Source organism: Eubalaena glacialis, chromosome 16 (assembly GCF_028564815.1).
Source record: "Eubalaena glacialis isolate mEubGla1 chromosome 16, mEubGla1.1.hap2.+ XY, whole genome shotgun sequence".
Classification (NCBI taxonomy): domain Eukaryota; kingdom Metazoa; phylum Chordata; class Mammalia; order Artiodactyla; family Balaenidae; genus Eubalaena; species Eubalaena glacialis.
Window position 1 is genome coordinate 83314693 of NC_083731.1, and position 19728 is coordinate 83334420.

General features: G+C 44.7%; 1 protein-coding gene across 8 annotated transcripts in view; it reads left to right on the forward strand.

The window, feature by feature from the left end:
* KATNAL1 (katanin catalytic subunit A1 like 1) overlaps positions 1-19728 on the forward strand; it is a 170482-nt gene that overhangs the window by 77617 nt on the left and 73137 nt on the right. For 2 of the 8 annotated variants that reach the window (XM_061170671.1, XM_061170674.1), the window contains exons 1-2: positions 18560-18592; positions 19049-19155. The exons of 1 other annotated variant lie outside the window; for it this stretch is intronic. Coding sequence is in view for 1 of the 7 variants with exons in the window: in XM_061170669.1 (XP_061026652.1) it covers positions 17971-18031 (61 nt within the window). In the remaining 6 variants the exon portion in view is untranslated. Of the gene's footprint in view, positions 1-17805; positions 18032-18332; positions 18420-18552; positions 18683-19048; positions 19156-19728 lie in introns of those variants that run through there. 5 more of the 8 variants (XM_061170672.1, XM_061170669.1, XM_061170676.1 and 2 more) reach the window with 5 other exon arrangements.

Consider the following 19728-nt stretch of genomic DNA (forward strand, 5'->3'; position numbering starts at 1 on the left):
CTCTTTCCAAAGGGAGAATGGACATGTCATCATAGGAGTGTATGAGGGCAGTTGTCAGTCAAATACGTGAGTTTGTGCTACTGAAGTGCTGAGAAAAGACATTGCAGCCTCTTGTGGGCAACATGGACCCTCTAGAGAGCGGCCCAATCCTTGTCCCAGGCTGGAGGAGCAGCCACCCTCCTCTTATGCCCACACACCGCTGACTGGAGCAGAGCCTGCCCTGCCTGTTTAGCGTGACGGTACCGCAGGCAGCTCTCTTCCTAATGGCCCATGGGGTGCATATCGTATTCCAGATGCACAGCCTCAGCCCTGCATCTCTTCCCAGGTTCCTTATGAAACTTTCTTTTCTTCTCTTTGCTTTTTTCCATTTCTTCTGCCAGCCCCTTTTATGGAATAATGTGACTGTAGGAAGGAATGAGTAGAACCAACCAACACAAGGGGACGGGGTGGAGCGTTTACGCGGAGAAATGAGGTTCTTAGGTGTAGTAAACATTGTGATCTCGGCTGGGGCAGTCTTTTGTGGGGAAGGAAGCTGCAGTGCAGAAAACTCTTGATTGATAAAGATATAGTTGTTCTTGCCAATGTCACCCAAGGGATAAACAGTTTCCCCGCCATAAAATCTCATTAGTCCTGCCAGGCGAATGAAGAAATGTAAAGATTTGTGGCCCCAGTCTAACTAAAGCCATTATCTCAAGAATGTCTCAGCGATGCGATATGGGTCTACTTGAAGATTTCAGTTTACCTGTAGTAGGGTTTGCTTTCTTTTCTTCTACTGGAGGGAAACATTCAGCCTGTTTTATTGTTTTGGATTCATTTTTCAGAGAACTGAAACTATCATAGCCCTCCCTCCAAAAAAAGTTAAAAGCACCGACCACTTGCCTGTTGCCCCCCAGCAGGCACAATCATAGAGGAGATTTCTGTTTGTGCAGTGACAGGTGGGCTGTGTTTGGTGGGTGCACAAGTTGGAGAATATGATTGACGCAGTCGTGAATCCATTTGTGCTTGAAAAACAGGCTGAGAATCTAAGAAAAACTCAGAGTCTCCCTGAAAAAGAGACATCATGAGCATTGCACTATTTTCCTTTTATATATATAAAAGGAAAATAGTGAGTATAGGAAACGTTAATTCTCTCAATGAATGTTTACTAAGTGTCTCTGTACGAGGTTGTGTGTTAAGAGCTGCGGGAGACGCAAAGAATACGCTAAGATCCTTGTTCTCCTGGTGAGGACGAGATGCGCTCGTAGGTGGTGGTGGCCGAGCATGGGATCCTCCCGGACCAGGGCTCGAACCCGTGTCCCCTGCATTGGCAGGCGGATTCTTAACCACTGCGCCACCAGAGAAGCCCCTTATCAACTTTATTGAGGAATAATTTAGGTACAATAAACTACATCCATTTAAAGTACATACTCTTCTAACCTTTTAAACTACTAACTTACTAATGACTTGTTAATTAAAAATTATTCACCAATACAAATAAAAAATAATTTTAAAACCCTACACAATTGGGAAATACTATCTGACCTTCAGAGGAAGCAAGATGAATATGAGTTTATCTTACTGTCTGGAATCATGTGACACACACGTACGACAGAAGGGCAAGAGGGAGCAGATGAGAATCAGGACGAGAGGGTCCACCAGGGCATTGGAATTGTTTTCTGGGGCGCCTGGTGTGCTCAGGTAACACAGTCTAGGGAACACTTTGGCTGCAAGAATGAAGTGAGGGGGACAGTCATGCCTTTCATGACTGTCCCTTTCTGTTCCCAAGGTCCCCACCTTCGTCCAGGACCTCATCACCTCATGTTTAAATTATTATTAAAAGCCATCCAACGTTTCTCCTTGCTTCTGGTCTCTCCCCACATTAACCTGTCTTGCATGTAACTGTGTTTATGCCACTTCCCAACTAACACAATTTCAGGAACTCTTGGGGCGAAATCAAACGCTTCAGTCTGGCATTTGAAGCCCTCAACCGTGCAGCCTGTACGTGGAGTGGGTTTGTCAACCCATCTCACCTAATTCTAAACACAGGCCATCAGTTTCAGGTGGGTGGTTCCATTCACTTGCCCTCATCTTCATGGCGTCCCTCCTGTTGGAACATCCCTTCATCTTCCTTACCTGTGTTTCGTGCTCCACATGCTATTCTCTGCCAACTTTATGTACACAGTGAAGACTTTGTACCCTCCGAATTCTTTCTCTTCCATATTTTTGTAGCTGTTATGGTCTGAACTACTCACTTTATACACAATCACGAGCTGCTTTTGATTTTTTTTTTTTTTTTTTTTTTTAAGCCAGGCTTTGGTTTAGGTTTTTTATTTATTTATTTATTTTTTGGCTGTGTTGGGTCTTCGTTTCTGTGCGAGGGCTTTCTCTAGTTGCGGCAAGCGGGGGCCACTCTTCATCGCGGTGCGCGGGCCTTTCACTGTCGCGGCCTCTATTGTTGCGGAGCACAGGCTCCAGATGCGCAGGCTCAGTAGTTGTGGCTCACGGGCCCAGTTGCTCCGCGGCATGTGGGATCTTCCCAGACCAGGGCTCGAACCCGTGTCCCCTGCATTGGCAGGCGGATTCTTAAGCACTGCGCCACCAGGGAAGCCCTGCTTTTGATTTTTAATGAGCGTTTCATGAGCCTATATTCTCTTTCTTAAATAACCAGTATAAACAGGTTGAGATCAGGGACCACATTATAGAATACTTCCTGGGCTTTAGGATTATATGTAAAAAAAAAAAAAAATCCTCTAAATGTGTAATTCAGTGGTGTGTTGAGACTTTCAATGCAAGCAAATCCAAGAATCTGAAAACAATCCTTTGTTAGACCATGCATCTTTTAAAATATATATATATATATCTTAAATATTTTTTGTAAGCACTAAGGAAATGCAAAGTGTGGTGATAACAATAGTAAATATTTATTGAGTTCTGACTGTGTGTCGGACACTTTCCCAAGTGTTCTTCCATGGCATAACTGCTTTAATTCTCCTGACAACCCACTGAGGCTGTTATTGCCATTTTACAGCCAAGGAAACCAAAGCACCAAGTGGGGAAGTCATTGCCAAGGTCAGAGAGTTTGGGCCAAGCAGCTGGGCCTGGTGCCCAAGAGTTTAACCACAACACACAATGCATCTCATTCATATGAGGAGCATATGAAATGTAGACAATGTTGAGGAATAAGAAGCAGAATTGTAATTAGAGGCCAGAGGAAAAGATCTTGACCATGTCAAGATTTATGCCTGAGAGATGGTGAGATGGAACGTACGGCCTGTATGAGAAAGGTGTTGGATTCTAACGAACTCTGGAGAAAGAACAGCTCATTATCTGTAGAGTCTATTTTTAGATCCTTTCCCTTAGGTCATTGTAGAGAAAATATAAAGTCTCTGATCACTCTGTATATGATAGGTATGATCTTAATTATTATTATTATTTTTAAAGATGTCATAAAAGTCTGCAGTTTGCTGAGTTTTTCATTAAAAATCTCCTTTCCGGACTTAGCAAATGCTAATCTTTTCCACTTCAATGGTTGGAAATTCTCCCCTGGGCGTCCTAGCTCTTTAAATATTTTTAGGTTGCCTGATTTCTTCTGTTGACTCTCCAGGAAGCCAGTTTCATTCCTAAACCCCAGAGAGTAGCCCTGCTCCATCTTTCGCACCCTCACTGCATCACGATAAAGTGCTGCCTAATTACTGCTTCTGTGGGGTCACAGAGGCCTCGGTATTTGTCTCCAGGCCATTGCTCTGGACCATAAACTCTTCTCAGATGAGAGATAAATCTCTTCAGTATTTAAATCTCCAGGTTTTGTTAAGAGGCGTTTACTGCAACCAAATTGTTTCAAGTCTTGTAAGAGAAGTGATCAAATGAGACAATGTAACTCAGCCTGAGATAGTTTCTAATGGGACCAGTTTAAGGGGAGGGATGTCCCCCCCACCCTTAAAAGTATAAAAATCTGGTGCCCACATCTAAAGGGGGATCCTGAAAAATCAAATCATTTTATTTACTTTGTTTCTCCATTTCTGGTATGAGAAGGGAATTCGGAAGTGAATAGTTGAGGAAGTGTTACTTTGTCTCCTATGAAGACACAAAGGTAAAGTTCTAATTATAGTAATACCCTGGCTTTTTGCTGGATATTTTCTTCCAATAATGGAAATTTCTTTAAGAAATTTGAACCAAACAGCTAAACCTGTATTTTTACTAGAAACTAAATACTTTTAATAGATATGAAATATATGACACTTGTAATTTTATGCTTATTTGGTTAACTCTAAAATGAAACATACAGAACATGTTAATTTGCAAGTGCATTGGAATTGAGTGGAAGAAGTTAACATTAAATAACACATGATTATTTCCTTATTACCGGTGGGAAAAATTATAGGATTGGCCACTTGTAGAATATTTGCTTATTTTCTGAGATTTCTTTTTTAAAATAAATGTATTCACTTTTCCAATCCTTATGATGTAGGGAAGTTACTGTGGAAGCAGACTTAATAGAGGAGCAGTGATGAGGAAGGGTACTCTGCACTGTTCAGGCTTCTCCCGTGTGTTTAGCATCTTTCCCACCACACACATTGCCCATGCTTTCCTCCAAAGGTGCCAGTCCAGAAAGGAGGTCTGCTGCATATGTGATGGTGGGACTTTAGGATCTTTGAGGTCCGAGGTCCAACTTCTGGATCGCTTTCCCAAGTGACCTCAGACATCCTCAGGTTATGTGCTTCCATCTCTGGAACAAGTAGACAGACTTGTAGTCTCTACAGCAGTGGGTCCCAAGCTCAGCAGCAAATTAGAATCTCTTGGGGAACTCTATTTATTTTAACTTTTTATTTTATATTGGAGTATAGTTGATTAACCATATTGTGATAGTTTCAGGTGTACAGCAAAGTGATTCAGTTACACGTATACATGTATCTATTCTTTTTTCAATTCTTTTCCCATTTAGGTTGTTGCATAATATTGAGCAGAGCTCCCTGTGCTCTACAGTAGGTCCTTGTTGGTTATCCATTTTAAATATAGCGGTGTGCACATGTCAGTCCTCTTGAGGAACTTTAAAAACTCCTGATGCCCAGTTCCTGCCCACCCCCAGATTAAAATTTAATTGGCCGCAGTGTGAGGCCTAGACGCCTGTATATTTAAATTTCTCCAGGTGACACTGATCACTGCTCTAAGTTCATTCTAGAAGAAAGAAGCTTCCTCCTCCCTCATTGGCCAGCTGCTGGCATACCTGTAGAGATGGTAGCAACAGGGGTGTTGTGTTGGTAATAATATGCCGCAAAATTATCAAAAGGCTGCAATGAAAGCCCCTGTCAAAGTAAAAAGATGATGACAACTATTACTCTCCTTATTTTGTTAGAAAAGATTGCTGAGCCCTGACATCTGTGGAACACCCTCCCAGTTATAAAGCATGTTCAACATACTGCCAGCTTTGTCCTCATAAGGACCCTGTGAGGCAGCTGAGGAAGGTATTATTATGTACATTTTTTACAGGTGAGGAAATTAAGTTCAGAAAGGCTGAAATGTCCAGGACCACACAGCTAAGCAGCTAGCAGCGCTGGGGTTAGAATCCAGGTTTCTGATTGCTATTCCCTTGTAACAAGTGGTCGTATTATGACTTAGAATCCCATATAGTCCTAGTTATTCACTCACTGTGTGACTGTGCGTGGTTGTGTGACCTCTCTTTTTATTCTTCTATAAAATGGGGTTACTACGTGGACCTACCTCACGGGGCCGCTCTGGGATCGAATGGGATAAAGCTTCTCATAGACTATAAAAGTCAGTACAAATGTAAACTGCTGCTGTTATTATTACCTACAGGGAAAAAGCAGTGGTTTGAGAGAGGTCAGGTTATTTATAATGCTATTTTCCTGCACTTGGGACTTAAAATTAACTAGCAAATTATAAGTTGTTACCTGACAATACTTCATTCTTTCCAATATAGTCTGCATATGTTTTTGGTCTGCTTTGTTCACTGATTTACCAGCCGGGATCGCAGAATTGATCAGAGCAGACTGGGCTTCCCAGGGTCAAAGGAACATCTGAGTGAGACACTGAATCCACATTGGAGTCACACTTCCCTTCCTGCTGCGTTTCTGAATTTTCTGGCTCATGATGGCATCTGGAGCAGCTGCTGTATGTGCCCTTAACCAAGTTAAGATCTGTAACATGTCACATTACTTCACTGGGGCTCCCTGGGCCTGTTTTGTTTTGTTTTTTAGATTCCGCATATGAGTGCAATCACATGGTAGTTGAATTTCTCTGTCTGACTTATCTCACTTGGCACAATATCCTTGAGGTTCATCCATGCTGTCATGTGAATGGCAAGATCTCATTCCTATTTATGGCTGAGTAACATTCAATCATATACATATATTCCATCATATGTGTGTACATATATATCACATCTTCTTTATCCGTTCATCCATTGATGGACACTTAGGTTGTTTCCGTATCTTGGCTATTGTGAATAATGCTGCAATGAACATGGGGGTGCATATATCTCATCTAATCAGTGTTTTCATATTCTTTGGATAAATACCCAGAAGTGGAAGAGCTGGATCATATGATGGTTCCGTTCTGAATTTTTTGAGGCGCGTCCATACTGTTCTCCATAGTGGCTTTACCAATTTACATCCCCACTAGCAGTGCACGAGGGCTCCCTTTTCTCAGCATCCTCGCCAACACGTTTTGATAACAGCCATTCTGACAGGTGTGAGGTGATATCTCACTGTGGTTCCTGGGCCTATATGGAGGGCCCTGAATTAGTCATGTGGGTACTTGATCATTATCTCTTGAACAGCTCTGTTCTTGGCTCAACACTGGGCTTTGCTGTTGGAGAGTAGACCTGGGTTAGGAGAGCGATGTCTGAGGAATGTCTGAGGTTTCTCTCATAAGAGATAAAAATAGGGAATCAGTTAGGAGAAGGGATAAAAAAATGTGTTCCTTCAATCCCACTTTCATCATTCAATGCGCTGTCAGTGAGAAATCTGATGGCACTTCGTTGTATATAAAGACACTTCTTATTTATAAATACAGGTCATTTTATACCTATTTTAAAAAATTTATCACTGTCAAGTTCCACTATTTTTTTCCATAATTCTCTCCAGCACAATACTCTACAGTCAATAGATTTTCAATAAATGTTGGCAGGAACTTTTTTCTCTGTGACATTCATTCATTTATTTATTCATGTAAGAAACATTTATTAAGTTTTGACTTGACGTCAGGCACTATACAGGAGCTGGGGGTAAACAGCCATAAAGACATGGTTCCCATTTTTAAGGAACTGATTGTTTCGTGGGGAAGCAGAGCGTGAACAGATGACTAGAATCAGCATAAAGTGTGTGATGGTGGGAGGCACACGGAAGGGGACTGGGGGCCAGGAAATGGGTTCCAGAGGGAATGCCTCAGCCGGTTCTGGAAGAGCAAGAGGGGCTGGGAGGTGAGATGGACAGTTGGGAGGAGACGTGATTATAGGCACCTGTAGAGGAGTTATATAGGAGCCTGAGGAGGCTGGAATGCAGAGAGCAAGCAAAAGCAAGCACAACCGGGTCACCGTATACCCTGGATATCCTGTAGGCCAGTGTTTTCCCACATTCCTTAGTAGTTTATGAATTAAATATAAATGAAATAGAACAGGGACTATCAGAGACTATGATATGTAGCAAGGGTGAGTTTTGTTGCATGAAACTTATGTTGCAGTTATAGGTGTGCGTGTGTGTACATAAAAATGTATGCCTGTACTGAGTACAGGTAAAAAATGTTTGAGATGCTCTGTTGTAGGCTGGAAGTGCCCCTGAAAGGTTTTTACCCAGAGGAGCAACATGATTAGGTTTGCATCTTAGCACAACTGTGCTACAGTTATTCTGGCTACAGTATGTAGAATGGATTTGAGTGGTTGGAATGCAGCACAATGGCAAGTGCTGGAGCAGCTATCTTGTATAATGAGGTAGGAGCCACCTGTTCTGAATGGCAGATCAATGAGACAGAAGGAGCATGGTTCCCTGATGATTATGGAGCTGCCATACCAGCCCTATACTGCCTATCCAGACTTCTAAATTAGAGAGAAATAAAGCTCTAGTCTTGTTTAGCTCACTGTTGTTTGGGTCTGCAATGGTAGGCTAACCAATATCCTTAACCATTATACCTGCCTGTGGCAGATGGAGCCTAAGATGACCTGTAATGATCCCCACCTCTTGGTATCACATTTCTGGGTAATCCCTCCCCCTACAGTATGGGTGGGATCTGTGATTTGCCTCTAACCAATAGAATATGCCAAGAATGATATTTCCACGAATAGATCACTTAAGATACTGACTTCCATTTTGTTAGCAAGTCTTACTTTTGCTGGCTTTGATGAAGCAACTTGGCATGTTATGAGTTGCCCTATGAAGAGGCTCAGAGGGCAGAGAACTGAAGGCAGCTTCTGGCCAACAGCCAGCAAGTAACTAAGGCCCCCAGTCCAACTTCCTGCAAAGAGCCGAATCCTGCCAACAACCAGGTGAGCTTGGAACTGGGTCCTTCCCCAGTTAAGCTTTCAGATGAGACCTGAGCTCTGGCCAACACCTCGATTATAGTCTTGGGAGACACCCTGAAGCTGAGAACCCAGCTAAATTGTCCCTGGACTTCTGACCCACAGAAATTGTGATAATAAATGTGTGCTATCCTGAGCCCATAAGATTGTGGTAATTCGTTATGCAGCAATAGATAATACACTGTCTAATTTATATTTGACTTCCTCTGCTTCCTTGGTTTCAGCCTCATATTCCTGACCAGCAACACTCATACAGAGACACCCATTTCAAACCTAAATACACCTTCATACTTCCATGCTCATTAGACCAGCAAAATCAAAATGCTGGATAATTCCAAGATATGGTGAAGCAGGAATTCTTTTGCACTTGTGACTGTAAATGGAATAACCACTTTAGGAAATAATGGGTAAAATCTCAGAAAATTGAAGATGAACATGCTTTACCATCCATTATTCTACTTCTTGACATAAATCCTAAAAAAACTTTCATACATATGCACAAGGTAAGATCCAAGAATATTCATTGTACAATCTTTAGTATCAGTGAAGTCCCAGGAGTGGGGTGCTGCAGTAATAAACACTCAAAAATGTGGAAGTGGCTTTGGAACTGGGTGATGGGTAGAGGCTTGAAGAGTTTTGAGATGCCTGCTAGAAAAAGCCAACATTGCCATGAAAAGACCATTAGGGGCGATTCTGATGAGAGCCATGGAGAAAGCCTCAATCCTCTTAAGTAATCCTGAACAGAATGTTGTAGAAATAGAGATGGAAAAAGCCATTCTGATGAAGTCTTAGCCGGAAATGAGGAACATTTTATTGCACAATAGAGGAAAGGCTGTACTTTTTATAAAGTGGCAAAGAACTGAATTGTGTTCATGTTCTAATGTTTTGTGGAAGTTAGAACTTGCAAGCAATGAAGTTGGATATTTAGCTGAAGCAGTTTCTAAGCAAAGAGTTGCAGAAGTAGCCTGATTCTTCCTGACTATTTAGGGTAAAATGTGAAAAGAGAGAAATGACTTAAAGACGAAATTGTTACTAAAAAAAGGAAACAGAACTTAAAGATTTGTAAAATTCTCAGAGTGTCCGTATTGAAAAGAATGAGAAGGGCTCTTTGGGAGAGAACACTAAGGATGTGGCCTAGCGAGCATTCGATAAGGAGGTGGGTATGGATCCGCCATCTCCATAGAAGCCAGGAGGTCTTCTCCAAGACACCGGAAGAATAACCCTCCTTTCCCCCCAAGGTGATTCAGAGATTGTCAGGGCTGCCACTTCCATCACAGGCCTGTGTTCAGGGCGGGCGAGAGCAGGAGGGGCCGCTGGCGCTCTCAGGAGCTCAGGGATAGCCGTCAGCACTGCTTTACATCACATGTCTGCAACCTGCGCTCGGGCAGGATGGTCCTCGGCTGCCCCAGGTGCGGCTCGGGCAGCAAACTTGGGCAGCATCCATACTGCCCACAGAGTGTAGGAGCCCTGGAGGCACGGCTGCCTCCAGCTAGGTTTCAAAGGATGGGACCAACAAGCCATGGAGCCACAGGGGTGGAACCTGTCTCTGCTTTCTTCTTTCCCATTTCTCCTCTTTGGACTGGGAATATCTGTCCTGTGCCCATCCTACCACTTTGTATTTTGGAAGCACAAGGCACGTTTGCTTTCACAGGCTCACAGCTGGGGAATTTGCCTCAGGATAAATCTTACCTTGAGTCTCACCCATATCCGATTTAGACGGTATTTGGAGGAGATTTTGGACTTTACACTTTTGAGTTGACATGTGAGTACAACATAAATTTTGGAGGGCCAGGGGTGGACTGCTATAGACTGAATGTTTCTGTCCCACCTCCAGAGTTCATATGTTGAAGTCCTAACCCCCAATGTAATGGTATGTATTTAGAGGTGGGGGGTTTGGGAGGTGATTAGGTCATGAGGATGGAGCCCTCGTGAATGGGATTATTGCCCTTTTAAAAGAGACTCCAGAGGGCTCCCTCTCCCCTTCTGCCATGTGAGGACACAGCAAGAAGACAGCTGTCCATGACTAGAAATCTCACACCGAATCTGCTGGTTCCTAGCTTCCAGAACTGTGAAAAATAAATTTCTGTTGTTTATATGCCGTCCAGTCTACGGTTTTTTGTTATAGCAGCCTGAATGCCTGAAGACACCAAGGTTGAAAACGACCTAAATATCCATCAATAGAAAATGGACGAACTGTATTATATTGTTACAGCAATTAAAATGAATGAACTGGGCTTCCCTGGTGACACAGTGGTTAAGAATCCGCCTGCCAGTGCAGGGGACATGGGTTCGAGCCCTGGTCCGGGAAGATCCCACATGCCGCGGAGCAGCTAAGCCCGTGCGCCACAACTACTGAGCCTGCGCTCTAGAGCCCGCGAGCCACAACTACTGAAGCCCGTACGCCTAGAGCCCATGCTCCACAACAAGAGAAACCACTGCAATGAGACACCCGTGCACCGCAACGAAGAGTAGCCCCCGCTCGCCGCAACTAGAGAAAACCCGCGTGCAGCAACAAAGACCCAATGCAGCCAAAAATAACACACAAATAAAATAAATAAAATGAATGAACTAACTTCACGTTTATAAACATGGATCAACCTCAGAAACACAACTTTGAACAGAAAAAGGCAATCTCAAGAAAGCATAGTATAACATTTATATAAAGCTTGAAAACAGATAATATTATAGAATGCTTACAACACAGAGATAGAGTAATAGTAAAAAACATGCATCTGAAAAATAATCAAAATCCAAATCAGGATGTGGTGGGTACCAGGTGTTGTTGTTATGCAACTCTATACTTTTCATGTATGTTTTACATGTTAAACAAAACAAAACAAAACTGAAATGCTTATTGGCCATGAGGCTGTAAATCCTGGCACAGATCAAGAAGACACTTTACAAAACTTGCGTAATTGCTGTCCTACTTCATGTCATTGTAACTTCACTTTCAGAGAGCGAGAACAGGTAACCCGTGAGTTGGGGGGAAAAGGGACGGAGATGAGGTTGAGTAAGGGCTGTTAGAATTCTTTATCACAGCTCTTAGTGAGGGTTTTCTGGAAACATGAAATTTGAGGTGAGATTTGAGAAAGGAAGGCGGCAGCCTGGTGAATACAAGCAGAGAATACCAAGGAGAGATGGGATGATGAACGGTTTGCTTGAGTAGTTAACCATTTAGGAATGATTCATGCAGCCAATATTTATGATGTTGTAGCATTTATGCACATAAATCACAAAGAAGACCTAAAATGTAGCAGAAAAACAAGAGCCAGAAAAGGAAATGGAATTTGTGCCTCCCAACCCCATCATTCTCCATTCTACAGTCACAGTAGAACAGGACACAGGAAACCAGGGGGGAAAAAGAGGTATTCCAGGAACGGGAGGGTCCCTCTAGCGTGGCTTGTATTTTCTTGCAACGGGAAGGAGGAAAGGGATCCCAGCTGAACTGTTCCGTTTTTCATTCAGACCTGCAATGTTTCATGGCTGGGGTTGCTTGCCACAAGACTGCCTTCTAAGAATAGAAAACCTGATCACAAGCTGCTTTTCCTCTGTGACACGCCACCTACATCGTAACACGCTTCAGTGGCTGAATCAGAAGGTGACGTGCTTTTCAATTCGCTAGAAGATATTCTGCTTGTCACAAACGAAGTAACTCTTGCCAACATTTTCGAGTAATGCACATTTGGTTATGTATCCTTCTACTAAATATAAGGGCCTACAATACTTAGGGGAAAGAAGCATTGCGAATATATTAGCAACTTGCAGAGTATTCACGATGACTTACTGCAGTGCTCAAAGAAATACCATGACTCCAGCTGTCACAGGGGACTATGGGTTCATTCATTGAGTTATGTACCCACAACACTCCAGAGTGCTACAAATCCACTTAACAACCTTGAATCCTGAGTTTTCTGTTCATATTTCTAAATTAGCATAAAGAGATACAGAATCACAAGCAAGGAGAATCCCCATAGGCTACTGCCAAGAGGTTTTGTGTTTATTTTGGTGCACATAGGAAATATTCTGAAGCCCTAAAATGGGGAGCAGTTCTTTTCATTAGGAATATGTGATTAAGTGAGGCTGGTCTAAAATAGTTCTGGTCTTTAAAGAAAGTCTCACTTCTAATGGGAGCACTGAAGCAGAAGTACAGTTCGTGAATAAAACAGAGCAAAGCCTCATTTTGGCTGGATAAGACAGAAACACAGGTACAAGTTTCTTCATTTCCTTGTCTTATTATCTCCTCCATTACCTTTAAGAAAAGACTGCATCAGAGAGACAAAATTGCTGCCCTGAAAATCTTTTTAATCCTTCCCTTCCATTCACCAAATTCCAGTTCACTTTATGAGGCCTCTGGTACCACTTCTTGGCTTTTTGCATCATTAGCTATTTGCTTTCTCCCACTTGCCAATGAGGAATACAAGGGAAGCAAGTGAAAAAGCTGAGTTTCCACATTCTGAGAGAGGTCAGATTCCAGACGAAGCTTGGGGTTCAGGCCAAGCTCTGGGAGAACACTGCAGGCTCATTGGCAGTGAGGCTCAGGGGCCAGAGTAGGCCTGGGGTCCAACAGAGACAGCTGCTGTGGAGGAGCTGGGTCTTTGCTCTTCGCAGACCTGAAATGCAGAGCACCTCCACCTGTCAGGACTGGTCCCTCGACATGCAGGACACCTGCTTGTTTATTTAAGAACCCTGACTCCTCTAAGGTAGTGTTCTTGACTCTTTTCCACCGACATTCACATATTTTACTTCCTGATCCATATTGGTCAGGGTCCACCAGTCAGGAAAAAAGAAACCAGAGTGTGTTTCAACAGAGAGAATTTAACGTAGGGAGTTGGTTAAACAGATGTGGGAGGACTGAACAAATTAGCTGCAAGCAGCAGCTACTGCCTTGGGAGCTGGAGATCAGAGCAGAGAGGAGGCTGTGGATATCAGAACCCAGCAGCTTTTTTTTTTTTTTTGGCCGTGCTGCGCAGCTCGTGGAATTTTAGTTCCCTGACCAGGGACTGAACCCAGGCCCTTGGCAGTGAGAGCTCGGAGTCCTAACCACTGGGCCACCAGGGACCACTGGACCACCACCCAGAACCCAGCAGCTTTGAGGAGAGGCGCCATGGAGCTGGGGCCCCGACTTCTGAAGGGGGCACTGCCTGGCTGATGCTGGTAAGTTGGGGGTAGAGGGAGAAGAGGGGGGGTAAGGCTGGTTCTGGAAGAGCAGTAAGAAGCTGGAGACAGGAAACACCGCTACCAGGCTAGAGGGCCGTCGGTGGGGGCGGGGGGGGGGGTGATGCTGGCAAGGAGCAAGTCCCTTCCCTTTCCTCCAGCACATGCTCTGCCTCCAGGGCCCCCAGTAGCCAGATGACAAAGGAGAAGTGTGGTTTGTGCAGTTCTAGCACCAGCAACTCAAAGCAGTAGAGGGTAGGTTTGAAGCTGAAAGACTGTAGCTCAGTAACTGCCTCACAACGCTTTGCTGGAATATGAGATACAGTCTGCATTTAATTTTCAATCGCTTTCTATTCTATTTCGTCTTACCCGACTCTACCTTAGCCTAGCACATTTTACATATTAAAAAGCTGATGGGACCTGCTAAATTCTGCTCTAGGACACCTTCAAGGGTAATGGTGACTTTGCACATTGGACTCAGTGCCACTTATCTCCTGAACTCCTTCCATACCAAAAGTCTTAAGGGAACTGTCTCCCAAGGTACCTCTCCCCTGAATCCATATGGGCGGCCCCACCTTTCCACAGGATTCAGGCTGTATTAAGAGGCTGCAAGTGTCCTGTATAGTACCAGAAGGGGGAGGACCGCCAGAGAGAGGTTGCACTAAGGAGAAAAGCTAAGGAACCACCAATCAAAAATATTTATTGTGTCCTTTTTACAGAAAAGGTATTATAAAGATGCTTTGGGGAATACCCGGAAATGCACATCAGAGGAGCTTGAAGTCTAGTGAGGAGAAAAGACAAAAGCCGATGAGAAATCAATACATGATCTGTCACGAGGCAGTATGGTTAGTTGTCAGGTGGGTGATATAGGTGGGAAATATTGTGAGTACAGGGCAGGAGAGTAGGATTGTGAGCAGGAATGATCTGGAAAGGTTTCATGTAAAGGCCTGAGTTAGTTTTGATGGAACAGGTAGAATTTAGTGGAGGGGGGAGCATGCCAGGTGAAGAGAACATTAGGAGCAATACTACAAGCCCCTGCGTGCTTGGTGCGGCGCTGGAACCTGGGGGCCAGAACCAGTGAGGGAGATCTGAGCGTCGCCCGGGGCCGAGATGAAGCCTTGCACATGGACAGGGTCTGTGGACTGAACGCTGGGAACCATTCCCACGTTTAAAGAGCAGGCAGGAGAGCTGGTGAGGAACGGAGTGACGTTGCTTTGAAGAGAACCAAGGTCCCGGAGCACAAAGGAGGGAGGTCGGTAAAGTCAAAGGCGACCAAGGCCAGGGGACTGAGAACTGAGGGAAAACTTCTGGCTTTGAACCAGAAGCGCCAAGTCTCTTTTTTTTTTTGGCTGTCCTGTGGCTTGTGGGATCTTAGTTCCCTGACCAGGGATAGAACCCGGGCCACAGCAGTGAAAGCGATGAGTCCTCACCACTGGACCACCAGGGAATTCCCGCGAAGTCTCTTTAATGAGGGCGGTGGCTCTTGACCATATTGTCTATCTCGGGAGATTAATCTGTTATTACTTTCAGCCCTATCTTTTGAATTTGCACAGTGTGTTTAACTATCACTTGAACTGGTAGAAAGTATCCAGTGAAAACACCCAACTAAAGTTCACGGGCAGTCCCCGTAGCTTCCCAGCCGTCCAGAGCCACGCCAGGTTTTTTAAGGCTGTGCTTCAGTGGCTCGTGGTCTTCCTGTGCGTGACTGCCCTCCTTCAGCTTCCTGCAAAGCAGCTGTTTCCTTTCGCTGCTGTCATCCGCTCTCCTCAAGGGGCTTGTCCCGCTGCATGGAGGCTCTGGGATCCCAACTTCAGAAAACAAGGAGGGTTATGCGTTGGGACCTTGCGTTTGGAGACCTCTTCATGGTTGTAGGCTGCACTGCGACCCCAGCCAGCTGCTTTGCAAATGCAAGTGACTGTGAACACAGGAAACCAGGTGAAGGATCAATGGATCAGGTGAACATGTCACCCTGACTAAACATGTGTTCAGCTGGGAGCTGATCAGTATCATCTTCCCCAGGAGTAAAGGAGAGTCTATTTATAGCCTTAAAATATATGCACAGTTGTGACCAAATTGCTAGAGGTGACAGGTCCGGGTGTTGCTTCTGTGATTGCTTCATACTCAGGTTTTGTTCTGGATTTTGTTTGAATGCTGTCATTTCTTCTGCACAATATAAGCTGTGATCACGAAGACTTTGGTTTCTTTTCTTTCTCTTGGACATCAGATTCTAGCTACTATCAACTGCTTCCTCACTTATACTAAATAGTTTTCATAATTGAATCCACTCTGTAGGTAGCCTAAACACGTCATGTGCAAAAGCTGCTTACTTATTGAGTAACTATACTGTGGGCTGAATCAAATAGAATATGCAGAAATATTCTGGGGTGAAGACAATTATTTTAATAGCTGGCATTACAGTTTCTCTTGGCAAGGCACTTTTTTGTGTGTAGGAAAATACTCTGATAAACAATTTAGGAATGGAAGGTGACCCTAAGTATAGATTCGGAGACAGAGATAAGTAAAAGTGCTATATAAGGAGAGAAAAGAGGAGGGGAGGGATGGGACCACAGAGATGATGGAGAGTGGGAAGCTGCGGTTCATACTTAAAGAGGATGGGGGTCGGTGGATACCAAGGCCGCTGGGATACTGAAAGACTTTTAAGAGCAGGGAATTATAATTTTAGGTTATTTGCATCTTTCATTCAGAACCCTTTGGTTGCTCCAAACCTTCAGAAGAGTCTGCTATACGAACAACCAAAGAAAAGAGTCTGCTTTCCACATTGTGTGTCAGCAGGAGAAAAAAGCGTTGCAGGAGGTGAGATGTGAGTCAGTCTGTTTAGAGAAAACAAGAGCTCAGAGCCAGAAGTGACCCTGAAATTGTAAGCCCCCAAGGAATATGCAGTCTTGGAGAGAACACTGGCCTTCCACAAAATCTCTATGGCCAAGGTGACCCCGACTGAAAATTGATGACACACAGCAGCTTGCTATTTTCAATCATAAATTCTCGAGAGGCTTTTATTACTAGAAAATGACAGGGTCAGTAATGCCTCCTTCCTCCTCCATTTACTTAAATCTGTAGGCCTCATTTTCCTCACCTGCATATTCTGGAAATTGGACCTAGAATATGTCTGTGGTCTCAATTAGAGTCTACAGCTCTAATAATAATAGCTGCTATTTTAATGTTCTTTTTTTGAGGTAAATTTACCTACAGTGAAATGTACAAATCTCAAGTGTAGCATTTAATGAGTTTTGACAAACGCATATACCCTTGGAACCCAAATCTAAGCAAGATATAGAGCTTTTCTATCACTACAGAAAAATTCCCTCTTCAGTCAAACCACACCCTCACCTCCAGGAGCCCACCCTTCTGGCTCTTATCACGATGGATCAAAGGACTAATATTTTAAAGTTACTGTTGAATGCCAGGCTTTGTTTTAGAATGCTTCATCAGCATCAGTGCTTTTATTTCTCACGAGCACTGTGAAATGGCTCTTATCTCCATTTTGCAGATTGAAACGTTGAGCATCAGACCAATTAAGTTGCCCCTGGTTATCAGCCGCCCAGTGTAGCGGCAGGGCGTGAACGAAGAAGTGGGTTTTAGACTCACGGCATCTCTGAGACGGGTCATGGCCAGCCCACATACGATTATTTAAGAAATATTATAGATCAATGTTCAAGTGAAATCAATGCCATTTACAAATTCTCAAGCCTCCCGAATAATCCTAAAGGCCGCATGCATTACACTTTACTAAATGATTCGTTTCTATCCTACACAGAAAACGGCAGAAAGGAGGTGTGAGAGGTTGCAAATTCGGTTTTACTGGTGAAAAAACCCAAAAGAGGTGGCTTAGGTTCCAAACATGCCTCGAGGCAGAGCCCGCGGGGATGCCGGGATAGGCGGCGAGGGAAGGGCTGGACCATCGACCTTTAAGGAGCCTGGTGCCGCTCCTTCCTCTGACGCCACAGGCATCCTCTCAGAATAGAGCAGGCTCGACGCGCTCGCCGAGAGAACGGACACGCGTCCTGCCACGGGGATTGGACGCTGCCGCGCAGGGCTCATCGGCAGCACTGGAGTTCAATTCGTCACCCCTCGTACTCAATGCCACCGTCTCCCTCCGCTCCTAGGCGCACCCTAGTGCCTCCCTGCCTCGGCATCTGGGTGGGTTCCCAGGCTCCTCCCCAGAGCTGACTTCGAGCCCCACGCCCTACAGGCCCACGGCTGCCATGGCAACCGTACGCCGCCGCCGCCGCCGCCTCTACACGCACGTCGCGAACTAACGGACTCCGCGGCGGCGGCGGCGGCGGCCTATGCCCCACCCCAACCCCACCTGGACCGCAGCAAAACGGTCGGTCGACCTGCGGCACCTAGGTAATGATCCGAAGGAGACGGGCGCCAGCTACAGAGCCGGTGGTGGGGTATCCGGCTTGACAGCCCCACCCCTGCTCCCGCCGCGGGAGAGGCGGGGGCCGTGCGCGGCGGGGGCCGTGCGCGGCGGGGGCGGCAGTGCGTGCCGTGCGGGACGGGGAGAGCCGCGGGCGCGCATGGCATGATGGGGATTGTAGTTCAGCGGCTCCTTGGGCTCGCGGCCTTGGCGGGGCGGCCTGGACGGGAGAACTACAAAGCCCGGCGTCCCCGACAGCTGGGAAAGACCGATAAACTGAGCCGAGCGGGGAGAGACAATCTTTCTCTTTGTGTTGAGGGGGGCTCTGGGGTGGTCGCGGAATTGGGTTCTGAGCGCTGGGAAGGGGAAGTGGAGGTGAGACTCGGGCTTTCCGCCCCGCCATTTGGCCCGCCCCGGTTGCAGCACTGGCCCCACCCCGGCCCGGCCACCGCCCCGCGTAGTCTCTGGGAGGAGCGGCCGCCCAGGCTGCAGGGCCTCGGGCCTTCGGCGCCTCTCCCCCACAGGTTGCTGCCTCTCGGTGCAGAACCGTATGTATGGCACACGTTTGATGGGAGACCCGAAAAACTATATTTTAACAGGCGTTTCTCCTTTTCCCTGATTCCCTCCTTTATTTCTAGGTATTTGATCAGATTTGTTCTGAAGTAGTTAGGAGGCGTTTGCATTAATTAAACCCATTGATTAATAATTACTCAAAGGGCATTAATGTTTAAAGGTTAAGTGTAGAAGTAGAGAAAAGATACCATGCTGTTATATGGTAGTATCTGATATTTTTACCGTTTTGCATTTTGCATTTTATTTATTGAGGGTCAAGATCCACCCCCGCCTACTAGCCTGAACACTGCCTACACATATTTTGATTCTATTTGAAACCTTAGTTCAACTTTAAATAACTAATGTTTTTGAAATACAGACTTGTCTTTTTATTTCATTTTTTTTTAGCAGTGGGTAGTAATAATTATTTTCTTTTTTATAACATTTTTCAGAATTTCTCAGGACCATTTTTCAGAATGAAAAGCGCCATGTTCTTTCTTTCTTTTTTTTAATGCTCTGGAATACACCTTAGCACCTGAAGTTTGCTCAGGCCCTGGCGGTAAGGAAGCTGACACAGATTTAGAAAACCTGCCTTGTCTACCCTTTAACATTTTTCGACAGGTAGAATACCATCTTAGAAATTTGGCATTTTACAGTGGTATGTTGGAAAATTATTGATGTATTGTGGGCTTATTTTGTGTATGTTTTAAAACAAGAAAACAACATAAGGCCACTATAAAATTCCTTTTATTTCCATTAAATGAAGTTGGTCTCTGTAAACTATACTTAAAGTAGCAGTTTCATAGGAGGAGATAAAAAGTAGGTTTAGTAAGACCACTAGAAAAAAATCAAGACCTTATGGTATACAGTATAAGGATTTGAAATATCTTATTTATTCATTCAAGATTTGTTAAGGACCTGTTATGTGCCAGGCAATATATGCCAGGTGGTGGGAATTAAGAGATGATAGAATATAGTCTGTGTCCTGCGTGGGCACACATTCGTGTCATCACAGTAGTGTGGGAGAGAGGTGCAAGTTGCTGTGAGCCGCGAGTGGGAGTACGTGGTAATATCACAGTGACGTGTATTGAATACTTACTCTGTGGGAGGTACTCTTTGGCGTATTTTGCAT